The 15,897-nt window shown below is 50.4% G+C and overlaps 2 protein-coding genes across 12 annotated transcripts in view; one reads left to right on the forward strand and one right to left on the reverse strand.

Annotated features, from left to right (window-relative positions):
* Positions 1-4,139: 4,139 nt before the first annotated feature.
* On the reverse strand, positions 4,140-8,606 carry LOC122381027 (uncharacterized protein K02A2.6-like). 11 transcript variants are annotated; one of them, XM_043364707.1, is made up of 5 exons: positions 8,255-8,606; positions 7,781-7,906; positions 6,401-6,683; positions 5,465-5,716; positions 4,140-5,156 (listed from the first exon to the last, which is right to left on the reverse strand). In XM_043364707.1, the coding sequence occupies exons 4-5, from the start codon at positions 5,479-5,481 to the stop codon at positions 4,151-4,153; spliced, it is 1,023 nt and encodes a 340-aa protein (XP_043220642.1). In that variant the 5' UTR covers positions 5,482-5,716; positions 6,401-6,683; positions 7,781-7,906; positions 8,255-8,606; the 3' UTR covers positions 4,140-4,150. The 11 variants fall into 11 exon arrangements, with proteins under 11 accessions (XP_043220642.1, XP_043220644.1, XP_043220645.1 ...); XM_043364715.1 differs by lacking the exons at positions 7,781-7,906; positions 8,255-8,606 and adding an exon at positions 7,163-7,208 and having other exon boundaries at positions 4,202-4,759; positions 5,039-5,156; XM_043364709.1 differs by lacking the exon at positions 8,255-8,606 and having other exon boundaries at positions 7,781-8,247.
* A 1,440-nt stretch (positions 8,607-10,046) lies between these two features.
* The window catches only part of LOC122381031 (lysine-specific demethylase 5A-like), a 203,143-nt gene continuing 197,292 nt past the window's right edge, over positions 10,047-15,897 (forward strand). Inside the window, exons 1-2 of the mRNA XM_043364719.1 lie at positions 10,047-10,109; positions 14,926-15,092. Of these exons, the coding sequence (XP_043220654.1) occupies positions 14,946-15,092 (147 nt within the window). The 5' untranslated portion in view covers positions 10,047-10,109; positions 14,926-14,945. The remainder of the gene's footprint in view (positions 10,110-14,925; positions 15,093-15,897) is intronic.

The raw sequence follows: 15,897 nt of genomic DNA on the forward strand, positions 1-15,897 counted from the left end.
GACGAGGAAGCAGAGCGAGAGGTCGTGCACCAGACAAGAAGCACGCTCTTGGCTCGAATAAGAAATGAAGAGGACGGTGACGAGACGACAGCTTCCCCGATGCAAGACATCATCCTGGAGAAAGTGAGGGAAGCCAGCAGAACAGACGAGACGTACCAGAAGGTGGCAGAAACAGTTATGAACGGATTCCCTGAACACAAGGCGGGCCTCCCTAGCCTGGTCCGCCCCTACTGGTGCGTTCGCGAGCGGCTATCGATCGACGACGGCCTGCTCGTCTGTGGAGCACGTCTCGTCATCCCACACAGTCTACGACGTGAAGTACTGGAACGTCTACATGACAGTCACCAGGGCGTAGACCGAACTAAGCGACGCGCCAGACAGTCAGTGTACTGGCCCAACATCGACCAAGACATCAGTAACGTCGTGTCGGCGTGTGCAGCCTGCCATGCGAGACTTCCCAGCCTGCCAAAGGAACCCCTCTTGACAGATCCCCGTCCAACGAGAGTCTTCCAGTCCGCGATAGGCGTTATCACAAGTGTATTCGCGGCCATTGGGGCGACGTAAGAAAAGAAGAAAACAACTGGCCCCAAGAACTTTAAATTATCAGTTAGCATGCACCTTTTCCTTGATATGTAGAGAATTTACCATTAATTGTTAGAGAAAATTGCATTTAAAATCTTCCATTTATGCTTTTTCTAGGATCAACACTAACACGATATTGGTGATCAGCACCCCGAAAAAGCTCAGCCACACTTACGACGCTCTAACAGGTCCCAATTTTCCCGAGTTTTGGGTCATTGACCTGACCTGGAAGGTCAAACATGAGCCAATGACCTAGGACCTTAAATTGGGTATCATCGTCTTCCTCTCGTCACAGGCAGCACGCTCGTTTTTTTTTCTCGCGAAGCTCTAGCTCGATCAGCGGCCAAACGGCTATGGGGACAACGGACCCCCCCCCCACCCCCACCCCCATACGTTCGCGGCTGACAAAACGCCAATACGGGAGAGGTTTAAATCCATATACTTTCAGGTATGAGACAAGAAAGCTACTGGTTAATAGTGTTAATGAACAATGAAGAAGCTTCAGCTATTAAAAAGCTTATGAAATTTCTCAAGCTTAAGTTGATTATACTCAGTGTTGTTATGATCATTCCTCAGTTTTCTGACAAGAATCACACATTTGGCCATGGTAAACGTTAAAAATACCTTTTTCTTTAAAAAAGTGCCCAATGACAATCTTATTTTCCAACAAATTTGCAATTAAAACCAACCAGTACACAATACAGAATACGTGCCTATGAATGCGAATAACAATGTGGTATCATGTCGATTTTTCCTACATGTTAACCCTCGCCGGCACAGGCCATTTTGACTCTGGTTGGCAGAGTTTTTCACGTTTGCCCCAAGGTCACTCAATCATCAAAGCAATATTTAAGTTTTTCAGCATAGGAACTTTGAGAATGTTTATTTTTTAGTTTTCTTGACTTATGTCTTGGGGGGGGGGGCAAAAGATAGTATGGCCCCCCTTTGACCGTCTTGGGGGAGGTCATGGCCCCGTTGGCCCCCCCTTGGATCCGCCCCTGAATTCTAGTTTAAGCGGCGCATTAGCGAGGTGGGTTCAATCAACACCCTCAGCCGGGGCAAATGCAGGGGCGGATCTAGGAAAACTCCAAGGGGAGGGTCATGAATCGAAGTGGTGCCCCTACCTATACCCAAAATTAAAAACTCAACGGATTTCGTCCACTTCATTTTGGTGGTGCCCCCATTTTCAGTTTTTTCTTTTTCTTTTTTATCTTTAGTCAGTATCTTAACTCTTAGCCACAACCACATTTACCAATTGTAAGCAAGTATACCTATATGAATGTGCTATGTGTATATATGTTGTGGACGCTGAGTTGTGAGTACTTACCAGGAACGTTATCAGGTAAGCAAATCGTTGTCAGTCCGACGAACTTGACCCTGGCGTCTAAAGGGTCTGCCCTTGACACTTCAGGCTTGTCAGGGGCACCAAAGTCCTTCCAGGGACACCACAAAGCTGTCAGGGGCACCTACGGCCTTGTAGGGGCGCCACAGGCCCGCCAGGGGCACCACAGGCCTGCCAGGAAGCAGGGGCACCACAGGTCTAGCAAGTATACACGACAGGCCTGTCAGGGGCACAACGGGCCTGTTGGGCCCATGAGCACCCCTAGGGGCAGGGGCACCACAGTCCTTCCAGGGGCACCGCAGGCCTGTGAGGGGCACCAGCGGCCTAGCAGGGGCACCAGTAAACACAGACCTGCCAGGGGCACCACAGACCTGCCAGGGGCACCAGAGGCCTGCCAGGAGCACCACCGACCTCGCAGGGGTAACTTGGGCCTGTCAGGGCCCAGGGGCACCACGAGCCTGTCGAGAGGCACTTCAGGCTTTTCAGGGGCACCATAGTCCTCTCCGGGCGCAGGGGCACCAGAGGCCTGCTGCCAGGGGCACTACAGGCCTAGCAAGGGCACCACTGGTCTATCATCAGGGGCACCACGAGCCTGTCATAGCCAGGCATCTCAGGCTTGTCAAGGCCCAGGGGCACCACAGGTCTGTGAGGGGCACCAGCGACCTAGCAGGGGCACCAGTCAACACAGGTCTGCCAGGGGCGCCACAGACCTGCCAGGGGCACCAGAGGTCTGCCAGGGGCACCACCGGCCTCGCAGGGGCACCTTGGGCCTGTCAGGGGCACCACGGGCCTGCCGAGGGGCACTTCAGACTTTTCAGGGGCACCAGTCCTCTCCGAGCGCAGGGGCACCAGACGCCTGCCAGGGGCACCAGCGGCCTAGCAAGGGCACCAGAGGCCTGCCAGGGGCACCACAGGCCTAACAAGGGCACCACGGGCCTGTCAGGGGCACCTCAGGCTTGTCAGGGCCCAGGGACACCACAGTCCTTCCAAGGGCACCGGAAGCCTGTCAGGGGCACCAGAGGCCTGCCAGGGACACCACAGGCCTAGCAAGGGCACCACTGGCCTGTCAGGGGCACCTCAGGCTTGTCAGGGCCCAGGGGCACCACAGTCCTTCCAGGGGCATTACAAGTCTGTCAGGGGCACCAGAGGCCTAGCAAGGGCACCACAGGCCTGCCATGGACACCACAGGCCTGCCAGGGGTACCACCGGCCTTGCAGAGGCGCCTCAGGCCTGTCAGGGGCACCACGTGCCTGCCGGGGACACTTCAGGCTTGTCAGGGGCGTTACAGTCCTGTCAGGGCCCAGGGGCACCAGGCCCGTGGTGTCCCTGCTAGGCCTGTGGTGCCCCTGGCGGTCCTGTGGTGCCCCTCTCAGGACTGTGATACCCCTGATAGGCCGGTGGTGCCCCTGGCAGGTCTTTGGGCCCCCGGGCCTCAAGGGGGGGGCATGACCCATGTGACCCCCCCCCTTGGATCCGCCACTGGGCAAATGTAGGTCCGGCGAGTAGATTTGAGGAATTCTGAAGATACGATCGTGTTCCCCACTCAATTCTGCGTAAGATGCCGGGTTCCGTATCGACGTAACTTGAACGTAACGGATGCGGCGGCCGCAAACGTAAATCGAGGTCCCGAATTCCCTATTCCTCAACACAGGCGGCAGACGGTTCCTGGTCTGCGCAATATGGCTGCCACCGTTAGACACTACGGCCGGGTTGAAGCGGCAGTGCTCCCTTGGTGCTCCCCATCACTGGTGGTGGCCTCTTATACCATTCACTCAATATACCCAGGGGGGCGACACGGCTATTCGCGCAATGTATTAATTTATGGGCCGCGCGGGGCCTCGCGATGACGCGGCTGGAGGCAACTGCTCAGCGCGCTAGGATACTTCTGGCGGGGCGGGGCGCTGAACGGTGTGCAATGAATGGGTTATGGTTGTAACATCCAGGCTCAGCACGGACCTTTATTGGCACCGGTCCAACTCCAGACTGCCGGCCGCCGCTCCGGCCCGGCGGTCGGCACGCTCACACCGCCACTCAGCTGACCCAGCGCCCCGGGTCATAGACCGCAGTCAGGGGCCTACAATCAAGCCGGCCCAGTGACACTCAAACCATCACATTACCTCCCTCCAAAAAAAAAAACAACAAACAAACCACAAACACCATTCCTGGCTCAGTAACGAAAAGAACACAACAGCTACACAGAAGTCTCGAGTGTTCATTAACACATATCTACCCAGCACCGGGTCTGTAGTAGTCCGGCTTGCGTCGTTCACGCTGTGATCGACGCAGTGTGACCGACGGAACACCTTCCGCTCTCTCTAGTGAGCCCGACAGCCCTCGGGACACCAAAGAATCCCGAGTCACGCCCGTGGCAGTCCCTTCACTCAAAGTCTGACTCTGATCACCTGTACACGCGCGCGCACTCGAAGTCTGATCACCCGCACACACGCACGCACCAGAGGGGAGACGAGCAGCCGGAGACGACTGTACTCCGGGACTCTCCGAGCTCTGCTCAGGCTGGCCGGCGTCAGCCGCCGGTCTCCGGTCCGAGATCACCACGGGATCCTCCTGCTGATCGTCCTCCAGCCAACTCTCGTCCGGCTCGCCACCCGACAGGTCCCGCCTCTCCCGCAGCCGTCCGAAGTCGCAGACGTCCGTCTCCGTGCGATTCTTCGGAGCAGAGTCGCCCGCAGACCGCAGCTGATCGAAGTGACGGCGCCACAGTCGACCATCGTCCAGCCGGACCTCCGCCATCGTTGCACCGAGGAGAGAGACGACCACTCCGGGCGACCAAACCGGTCCGCTCCCGAAGCCTCTGGCGTAGACTCTGTCGGACACCTGAAATTGACGGCCTTTAGTACGCATATCATAGTACTCTTTCTGTCTATCCTTCTGCTGCTCTACAGTCCGTTCCAAGTCCGGTTTGAGAAGTTGCAGTCTCGTCTTTAACTCTCGACCGAACATCATAGACGCAGGCGTTACCCCCGTTGTTGCATTGGGTGTTGAATGGCAGCTGATCAGCCATTTAGCAAGTTTGACGGACATGGTTCCGGAAGTGGATCTTTGAAGCGCATACTTTACTTCCTTGACGTACCTTTCCGCCAACCCGTTACTTGCCGGCCTGTGAGGAGCCGTCCTCACATGACGGATGCCGTTCCTCCTCGTGAACCGCTGGAACTCCTCCCCGATGAAGGCCGGACCGTTGTCCGAGACGATGGTGTCCGGGAGGCCGAACCTGCAGCACAGCAAACGAAGAGCATCCACGGTAACAGCGCTGGACGTAGAAGTCGTCAACACAACCTCCACCCATTTCGATGTTGCATCAACGACCACCAGTACATACTTCCCATTCACAGGCCCGCCGTAATCGACATGAATTCGCGACCAAATTTTTCTCGGCCAATTCCACTGATGTAGCTCGTTTCTTACAGGATGGGGCCTGGTTTGTTGGCACCCATCGCAAGAGCGCACGAATCGCTCGATGTCTCCATCTATATGAGTCCACCACACACATGTTCTCGCCACAGCTTTCATCCGACTCACCCCAGGGTGTCCTTCATGTAGCTCGTGTAAAACGTGCTTCTGTGCCTTGGCAGGCACGACCACGCGGCTGCCCCACAGCAGCACTCCGCGGATCACCGACAGCTCATCTCTCCTGTGGAAGAATGAGCGGATGTCCTCCTCGTCAGGCCACTCACCAGTCTCTATGGCCTGCCGCACCCGACTCAGCAGAGTGTCCCGAGACGTCAGCGCAGCAATCCGGGAGGAGTCCAATGCAAACTCCTCCTCCAAGCTCTGCAACAAACACACCATCTCAGACACCTCATGGTCACGCTCCTTCGAGACGGGAAGGGGTAATCTGCTGAGACCATCGGCATGTCCTATCTGCGTCGTTGATCTGTACTGAATCGTGTAATTGTACGCGGATAACCGTAGCGCCCATCTCGAAATCCTTGCGGATGCTGTTGCCGGAATCCCTTCATGCTCACCGAACAGTTTGACCAGTGGCTTGTGGTCAGTCACCAAAATGAATTTGTCATTTCCAAACAAATACTGGTGAAACTTCGTGACGCCAAACACCAAGGCCAACGCCTCCCTCTCAATTTGGCTCATTTTCTGCTCAGCTTTGGATAGTGATCGTGAAACAAACCCCACTGGCTTCTCGGACCCATCCCTGTATCTGTGTGAGAGCACTGAGCCAATGCCAACAGAGGATGCGTCACAAGTGAGCACAAGAGGAACGGTTGGATCAAAATGCGCCAGCACTCGTTCCGACGTTATCAACGTTTTTGCCTCATTGAAAGCACTCTGCTGCTTTGGTCCCCAGACCCACAAAGCATCCTTTTTCAAAAGCTCATGCAATGGTGACAGTACCTCAGATCGGTTTGGTAGAAAACGAGCATAGTAATTCAGAATGCCCAAGAAACTTTTCAGCTCTGACACGTTTTTGGGACTTGGCGCAGAGTGGATGGCTCTCACCTTCGCCTCTGTGGGGTGACAGCCCTCAGCGTCGATCCTGTGCCCCAGGTACTCCACGCTGTCCACGCAGAATTTGCACTTCTTCTCCGACACACGGAGTCCGGCATCTTGCAGCTTCTCCAACACCGCAGATGTGCGCTGTAAGCAGTCGTTCTGGGATTTCCCAGTAATGAGCACATCATCTAGGAAAACACAGACACCAGGCATACCATTCAACAACTTCTCCATCTCTCGCTGAAACAACGCCACCGCCGAGTTGACACCGAAGCCCAGGCGTCGATACCTGAGAGGTCCAAGGTGAGTGTTAATCGTCAGGACATCTCTGCAGTCTTCATCCACCACGCACTGCTGGTAGGCCTGGCTCAGATCGAGTTTGGTGAAGACTTTGCCTCCCGCCAGTGAGGCAAAGAGATCTTCTATCCTTGGAAGTGGGTATTTGTCAACACGAATGGCACGATTTGCTGTCAGCTTGAAATTCCCACAGATTCTGACACTGCCGTCTGACTTTAACACCGGTACAATCGGAGCACCCCAAGCTGCATGTCCAACTGGTTCAAGCACACCCATGTCAATCTCTCGCTTGAGCTGCTCATCGACCCTTTTCTTCAATGCAAAAGGTAGCGGCCTCGGTTTATAAAACTTGGGAGCCACACTACTGTCAATGTCTAGTTTAACTTTCACCCCCTTGAGCTCACCCAGGCCTGGTCTGAACACTTCAGCGTATTTCTCTTTCAGAGCCGTGACAGCATCACTTCCACTCACCGAGAAGATGTTGAACCAGTCCAGCTTCAGGTTCCCAAGCCAGTCGCGCCCGAGGAGGTTTGGTCCATCTCCTCCAATCCAACCACCACCAGTGGAAGCCATCTCGCCTGGTTGTTGTACTTCACGTCCGCGATGAATTCACCCACGACCGGAATCTTGGCTCCAGTGTAGGTTCTGAGGACAGACTTTGGCTTCTTCAACTCAGGAGTCGGATGTATCTCCTGAAACGTCTTCACATTCAAAAGCGAGACAGCCGAGCCCGTGTCAACCTCCATTTGTATGACTGTGCCCTCGACATCAACATCAACAATGACCGGCTGAGACGCATTTTGAACGGCGTTGACTACGGTATGAATCCTATCTGAATCAGAATCAGACTCGTGTCAGAAATGGGCGGGTCCCTTTCCACCAGCCTGGTTGTCTGGGAGGGTCCCTTTCCACCAGCCTGGTTGTCTGGGACCAGGCCCACTCGTCGGGTTTGAGACTGTTCTCCGCTCCCTCTGGGGACTGCACAACGGCGTGCTAAATGTCCAATTTTTCCACAATTGAAACATTTGAAGCTGGCGTAGCGACATGTTTGGGCCGGATGAGAACGGCCACAGCGGTGGCATGGCTTACCGCGACTGCGTTGGCCGGCGTGCACTTCATTGATCCCACCCGGCGTCACGTCCCGACCCGGCACAGAGATCTCGTTGACGGTGCTCTCCTGTCCTCCGATGATCCTGGCGTCCCTGGAAGCCGCTTCTAGTGACAGACAAATCCGGTTAGCCTGAGAAAACGTCAGTGTCTCTTCCGACAACAACTTCCTTTGCATCTGAGCATCATTCACTCCACATACCAAACGATCTCTCAACATCTCATTCAGGGTCTCTCCAAAAGAACAGTGCTCAGTCAGCTTCCTCAGCTCAGCAACATACTCTGCTACTGACTGGCCCTCCTTTCTACAGCACGTGTTAAATTTGAATCGAGCCACAGTCACAGACGTTCGAGGTTTCAAGTGACCATTGAGCAAAGTCACAATTTCTGTGTACGATTTGTCACCGACTTTGCCTGGCGACACCAAACTCCGTAACACAGAATAGGTATCCTTACCGCATTGTGAAAGCAGGTAGGACTTCTTCTTGCCATTGTCAGTCACATTTCTTGCATCCAAGTAAAACTCAAATCTCTCGAACCACTCTTCCCACACATCTTCGCGTAAATCAAATGGGGCTAAACTGAAGCCTTCAGCCATCTTCCATAGCACGATATTCACCTCGTCGCCAATTGTAACATCCAGGCTCAGCACGGACCTTTATTGGCACCGGTCCAACTCCAGACTGCCGGCCGCCGCTCCGGCCCGGCGGTCGGCACGCTCACACCGCCACTCAGCTGACCCAGCGCCCCGGGTCATAGACCGCAGTCAGGGGCCTACAATCAAGCCGGCCCAGTGACACTCAAACCATCACAATGGTCGGGCCGACAGAGATGAGGTATTGAATTTGAATTGACATCAGCAATCGGGTGGGGAAGGAGAACGTTCCTAATCGAGCTTGGGTTGGGGAAAGCCGAAAATATCGCGATCGGCTCATAGCTCAGACAGGGCCGGGTGCCGTACCATGTGTTGTATACATATTTAGGCGGGCAGACAGAGATGAGTTATTGGATTTAAATTCACCTTACCATCGGTTTCTGGTGGGGTTTGAAAATGGTTTTAGTCAAGCTCGGAGTGGGGCAACCCACTGGCGGATCCAGGGGAAGGCATTTGGGGCAAATGTCTTCCCCCACATTGGCAGCGCCCGAAATCGCTTTTCGAGAATCAAAGAAAACTTCACAACTTTTCTGAGGAAATGTTGGTCAATCACACTGCACAGCAGTGCGCAAGGAATCGAAATCAGAGTTTTTTTTTTTAAATTAATTCCGAGAAACCTTTTTGGGGTAAGCCCCCGCAGTGTCCAAGACCGCTTCCTGGATCCGCCAGTTGTGAATAAGTCACGGTCGATACCGAGCTTCGGCGGGACCAGGCGCTGTATACGTTGTTCTTTCAATGAAGAGGTGGACAGACACCTAGCCCCACATCCTACTGCTATGCCCGTGCTTCTGTGGGTGAAGCACTAAAGCATCACGGAATCCCACAGGACCTGCGAGTCGACGAAGTGGGCCGCTTTGGCCGCCGGGTACTGCAGCTCCCTGGAGTTGCCTGGGACCGATGGCAAAACAACAGCTCCGGCGGTGCCCCTATGGGCCGTAGTAATTAGCGAATTCCTGTAATGTAGAGATCATATCCTCAATAATCTCCATTACCATTTTATATTCCTAAACAGTATGACAGAACAATTATGCTTGCCTACGTTCAGGCATTACCTCTGATGGTCATACGTCCAGTACAACATGTGTTGTCTGTCAAACAACAATCGACGACGGGATCTCTTCTCATTATCTCTTAAGCCATCGGTTGTCAATTCACCCACCCCGTTTCCCTAAAAATAGACGGTCAGATTCGGCCTGGGTCGTTACGACCCCTCTAGATTCGCCAGAGACGGGATCGGATCGCCGTTATTGCACCCGTCTTAGTGTGCACCCGTCCGTGGTCTATGACAGCTTCGACCACGGACTTCGGACGGGGTGATCGTTCCACGAATGTAGGTACGAACCATCCAGGCCTAGAGTGCATCGAGGTTTAAAAGAATGCAGTCTGTAGATCAATAAACATAACAATGGTGGTATACAACCACATTAAAATATCTCCCCGGCTCCCGCAACGTTCCAACGCCCCTCCGTTATGCATTCGCCTTGTGTGTCCGCCGAGCCGGCTTGCCTCCAATGACGTCATCGGCCGGCCGGCGGCGTTCAAGGTCAAACGGCTGGTGTCCTTACCTGGAGTTCTATAGCCTTGAATATACCCTGTCTTATACGGCCTTGGTGGTGGCGTCGGTGGGGTTAGCGGCGAGGAGTGGCGATAGGTTATGTAAGTTGTAGCAAGGTCTTTATATTTTTGAGCTTTTTCAATCAATGTTAAAGGTTTTTCGGAGTTGTTCAAGAGGATAGGTGCAAAATGTTGTTTGTATAAGTTCTCTAAGAATCTTGGTAGGTACGAACAGCGTCACAATTGTAGTAAAGGCTGCCCCGCACTGGACCTCGCATGCGGGTTGCGAGTTTGCGGGCATAATACTAATTCATATAGTGATTAGACCGTTCCCTTATGGTAACTTCATGAATGCAGTAAAGCCAGTACACCTTCAGAAAATTACATATAGTCGCAATACCAGCGCAACGAACCAAACCTCGCAGAACTCGCAGACCTCGCAGTGAGGAAAATCGAAAGCTGGGCCCTGTTTCACCGGTGATAGCAGCACGCTGCTTTTACACGTGTCAAATTGGGTTTCCATGGAAACATCAACAGGCCCATTGCTCCAACACTACCATAAAACGGGGTGTTAAGGGACAGTTTTGAGGTGTTTTGTTAAATAACTCAAGAAGGGTTGGAGATAGAAGCATCAAATTGTCGGCATTTTATGTGGAATTTGGTGCTTTACATGCCTGCCACATTTAAGTTTTTAAGATTTATACCTGCATATTATTTTTTATTATTTTTCATCACTGTCCCTTAGCACCCCAATGTGGGGTGTTAAGGGACACCTATATTATTCCAAGAAATGGTCATCAAATGCCCACAATTGGGGTGTGGAAGGGCACACAATTTATTTGTTGAAATGTTTTGCATATTCTGTCACAAAACAAGTCAGGTTCATTAACCACTAATGACCTTTTTAGCCAATTACGTGTAATGCAGTTTACGCTTCTGGAAAATGTGCTAATTATAAGGTAAACAGAACCAAAAAGTACCCTTCTGTCATCAATAAAAACCCATGTTGAAGCTAGTCACTTGTCATTATGTTGCCCTCTTTGTTTTAGCCTTTTTATGATGACATCACATTTACCTACATCAGTTTCCATTGACCCATCATTGTAAAAGAGAGGGTTGAGATGTTTTGTTATGTAACTTAAGATGTGTTAGAGATAAAAGCATGAACTTGCCAGCATTTAAGTGGAATTTAGTGTTTTCCATGCCTAGTGATAGAAAACTTAGTGAATTATATTTATATATTATTTTTTATTTTTTCTTCCCTGTCCCTTAGCACCCCACATCCACCTCAAAATATGCATGTATCCGGAAAAGAGGAAGAGGATGGTGAATGAATGGGCGGATTTGCACAAGTTTTTCAGGAAACATGTGCAATACATGTGACAATACACCTATGCATTCATTTTCCCTGTACACCCACTAGTTTATGTGGTACACACAGAGTTTTGGAGATGTTTCAATTTTGTGAAAATGTAGCATGATTTTCAAATTCGTTTTTGAACCAACTCACTTGCATGAAAAAACATACCATTTTGTCCTATGGTCAAGAACAAAACAGTGTCAACTACCTCACTGAAGTTTTTATTGAACCTTCTCAAATTAGGAAGTTAATATGACTCAAAGTTTTTCCCATGCCACTGTCCCTTAGCACCCCACTGTCCCTTAACACCCCATTTTACGGTACCACAAGTGTGACGTCAGCTCGCACAATTTGATAGCAGCGTGGTAGCAGCGTCCCGTGAAACACCGCCCTGACTCAAAATCAACTTTTGGAATGCGATGCAAGTTGGCTCGCATGCTAAAAACATGCAGACTCGCTTGTTGCATGGTGGTATGGGTTACTCAACATGAGAGTGTAGGTACCTATTTAATTTGGAAGAAACCCGAAAACAGAGAACTCGCAACCTGCATGCGAGGTCTAGTGTGGGGCAGCCTTAAGGACCTAAACTTGACATATACCCCTTGTTCACTGTTGTGACATTTATGTACCTAATCTGATAGCTCAGAGTTGCAATTTTGCAAAAAAAAAGATGGTTGAATTATAAATATTTTGTATTTCAGACATTTCAATAATGAACAACAATAAGAATGTGCCATCATCAGCAATTGATGCAAAATATACTGTAAACTGGGGTGACTTTGTTTCACTTTTGACCATTATGGTACAATATCTTCTATAGGTATCACTTGATATTTTACTCTGGAAACTGTTTCATCATATCAATTGGACAATTCTCTATCTAACTGAGTACAGTAAATTTCTTAAAATTTTTCATAAATATTTTTTTTTTCTTAAAAAAATTGATCATTCTCACCCAGAGGTTGGGCTCACTATGATCACTACATTCAAATCACCTTATATGTGCCATAGGACCCATCAAAAGGGGCTTGTGTGATAAACTTACATGTTTTAATAAAATCAAAGGCTTTCCTTGACAAAAACTCACACATTTTACTGCAAAACTATGAATTATTGAGCTATTAAAATAAAGATGCATGCTTCTTGTCTAAACTCACATTACACAGTCATGGATGATATAACACTGGATTGGTGTCTCGTGGAAATTAACATTGGGATCCGCGACATTGGGATCAGGCCTGCCATCTAGCGAGAGAATTGTCGTAAGTTAGGAGCAAGCCGAGTGAACGCCATCTCTCAGCATTATGACACACGTGGGTGTGGTGTGTTAGTTGGCTTGAAGTGCATTTTCCCACGAGTTGGAGGTAATCTTACTGGACCTGAGACGACAAAAAATGTCTGAAATGCTTGTAAGCCAAAAACGTCAAGCAGCCTTTAGGTAATAACGAAAATAAAATGCGTAAGACTGTGTGTAATGAAGCGCCCAGTCCCATTGGCTTGTACGACCTTTTATATCGTCATTTACTCACAATGGTACAGCAGTTTGACAATATGTCACTTACATATTTGGTAGGCTTATTCCTTCTTCTCCGAATTTCGCCCTATTTTCTTCATCTAAGTTAATGTTACGGCACGTGCCACGTGCCAACTTAGGGGTGTCGAAATTGTTCCACATAAAGTAACTCCGCAATGGCTGGGCCAATTCCAGTAAAACTTCGTCAATAGTTAGGCATCCAGTGGCCAATGCATTTCCATGTGTCACTATGGGGGTGCTACTGCACGTGCGGCGCACGTGGGGGGGGGGGGGGTGCCGCTTCCATATCTCAAGAACGGCTGGGCGGATAACACTCAAACTTGGTACACAAATGTCACATCGATGCTCGCACTGCATTGATCAGTGCTTACATTGGTGCGGAGTCGTTAGGAAAACGATGAAATGAGATTCGTGGTGTTAATGCCTTTCTGTTCCAGCAGCTGATTGATTCGCAACAGGAGATCCTTGTTTGTGAAGGCTTCGTCTCCCTTTTCCACCCCTTGTTTAAAATAAGATTAACAATGTACGAAGAAGATCACACATCAAAGTTGTTTTAGGCGGCTATCTTGGGCCAGGACTGCGAAGTTGTTGTCAGAGCCAGCGGTTCTGTTCCGACTCGGAGTCGGTTAATTTTTAAAAGCTGTAGTCGGAGATGAGTCGAACGTCACCGAAAAGTCATCGACTCCACAGATTCACCAGGGCTGCAGAGTCGGAGTCAGAGTCGGAGTCTGTGTGAATCGACAGTTCTGCCCGGAGGAGTCGGAGTCGATATTTGGAATTGGATACCGGAATCGTAGTTGGAGCCAAAGTCACTGAAATTTCATCGACTACGCAGCACTGGTTGGGTCCTTTTCATATTGCGTCTTGAATGACATATTGAACGGCAATGACGTTAGCAATTCCGTTTAAGTTTTTCATTAGACTTATAGATAGTTACTTACGTTCGCTTTGTTCTTTGATCGGACAATTTGTTTGATTTAGGCCAAGTAAAGACTCATGTGAAAAATAGCGAAAACGACACGTGCTGGCGAAGTCTCCAATAACTCCCTGTTTCACGATTTAATGAGGAAATAACATGGAACTGCTTATCTTATTACTGACCCTGCACATAAATCTATTAATTTCTTCGCTGTTACTGACATATAAAGACATAACCTTTTGAAAAATTGCACAACAAGCCTGCTACTACACCACACTCCCGTGTGTCACAATGCTAATCAGCGGCGTTCACTCGGCTTGCTCCTAACTTACGATAATTCTCCCGCTAGATGGCAGGCCTGCGCTCAATGTCGCCAAAAACTGCGAAGACACCAATCCATTATTATCTCATCCATGACACAGTTATAAGCAGCCAAATTAGCTAATTTAACCTCTGACTTCAAGATTAAGTAACAGTCACAGATGTCCTAAGCCACAGGCTACCGGTCCTACATCACACTTTGTCTGCTGGTGGCTGTGGGAAGCAACACTGCTCATGCCCCTTCCAGTTGATTGTCTTTTTCACTTCTCATTGATGCTCCAATTACCACTGAGATAGAGCAGCTCAATGCTCATCCTCCATCCTCAAGTATCTACACCTTTGCTTTCTCTTTCTTTATCTGTGTCTTTCTCATCTTTACCATTATTATTGCTGGAGATGCTAGCGAATTTACTTTTCTCCGGTTCAGCTGTTGCCCTTTTCGCTGGCCAGAACCCATAAGTTGAAATATGGACTTGGAGCCATACCGCTTTTGAAAAAGAAAAAAGGATAATACGTACGCCATAGTCTCTGTCTCTGTCTCTGTCTCTGTCTCTGTCTCTGTCTCTGTCTCTGTCTCTCTCTGTCTCTCTGTTCTCTCTCTCTCTCTCTCTCTCTCTCTCTCTCTCTCTCTCTCTCTCTCTCTCTCTCTCTCTCTCTCTCTCTCTCTCTCTCTCTCTCTCTCTCTCTCTCTCTCTCTCTCTCTCTCTCTCCTCCCGCTGCTGCTGACACGGGCGGCGCGGCGCCGGCGCTCAGTGGATGACACCAGGTCGTGATTCTGCCGCAGGCGTCCGGGCCGCCGTCGCCATGGCTGCCGAGTTTGAGTTTGTGCCACCGCCCGAGGCGCCCGTGTTTCGGCCTACCGCTGACGAGTTCGCCGACCCGCTGACCTACATCAACAAGATCCGGCCGATCGCCGAGCAGACGGGCATCGCGCGCATCATCCCGCCCCCGGTCAGTGTCCGAGCGCGCCCAGCGACCCACCACCAGCAGTCGCCCCTTCAGTCCAGCAGGCTGGCGCACTTCAGCCCTTCATCTGAATAATTATTGGTTGATATTTTTTAAATGGGTGTAAGTTGCAGGCAAGTTTTTTATGGCGTTTTCCATATGTAGGTAATGAGCGAGTGGAGCAGGCGAGCGAGTTCATGTGTGGTTTAACGGAAAAATCTCTGTATGGCCACGTAAAAGACGAAAAGGTTTCCCATATCAAATTTGATAACATTTCTTTTTTGGCAAATCTGATCAAACTTTGATGAAATTTGTAAGAATTACAATAACCATTAATTACTGAGCGGATTGCGCTGAAATTTGGCATGTATAAGGCACCCACCGTGCGATGCATCCCCGTGTGCCTCGGATAGAGGCTTCTGCCTTTTATGTGCACCTGCACGGGTCGCTTCCAGATCTCGAGAACGGCTGCGCTAATGGCCGGACCGGTCACAGCTTCCAGATCTCGAGAACGGCTGCGCTAATGGCCGGACCGGTTACAGTCGTGTTTTTTAAAGCCTGTCTGATCGCTTTAAGTGCACAACTGAATAAGGCACGAGTCGAGCTATTGCAAGGAATGGAGAAACGAAAGTAAAATGAAGATAAAGGTACAATTTTCAGCTCGCCCAAAGCTGGCCAGTGTCAATGACATGGAGGCTTCACGTGGGCTTTTCATTAGAGTGGTTTAACGGTGGGCCTCCCGGCCACCTTCTGCGCGGTGGGGGGGGGGGGCATTTTTTTGCCCCCCCGTATCTCCGAAACTACTGGACGG

Source organism: Amphibalanus amphitrite, unplaced genomic scaffold (assembly GCF_019059575.1).
Source record: "Amphibalanus amphitrite isolate SeventyFive unplaced genomic scaffold, NRLGWU_Aamphi_draft 000112F_arrow, whole genome shotgun sequence".
Classification (NCBI taxonomy): Eukaryota; Metazoa; Arthropoda; class Thecostraca; order Balanomorpha; family Balanidae; genus Amphibalanus; species Amphibalanus amphitrite.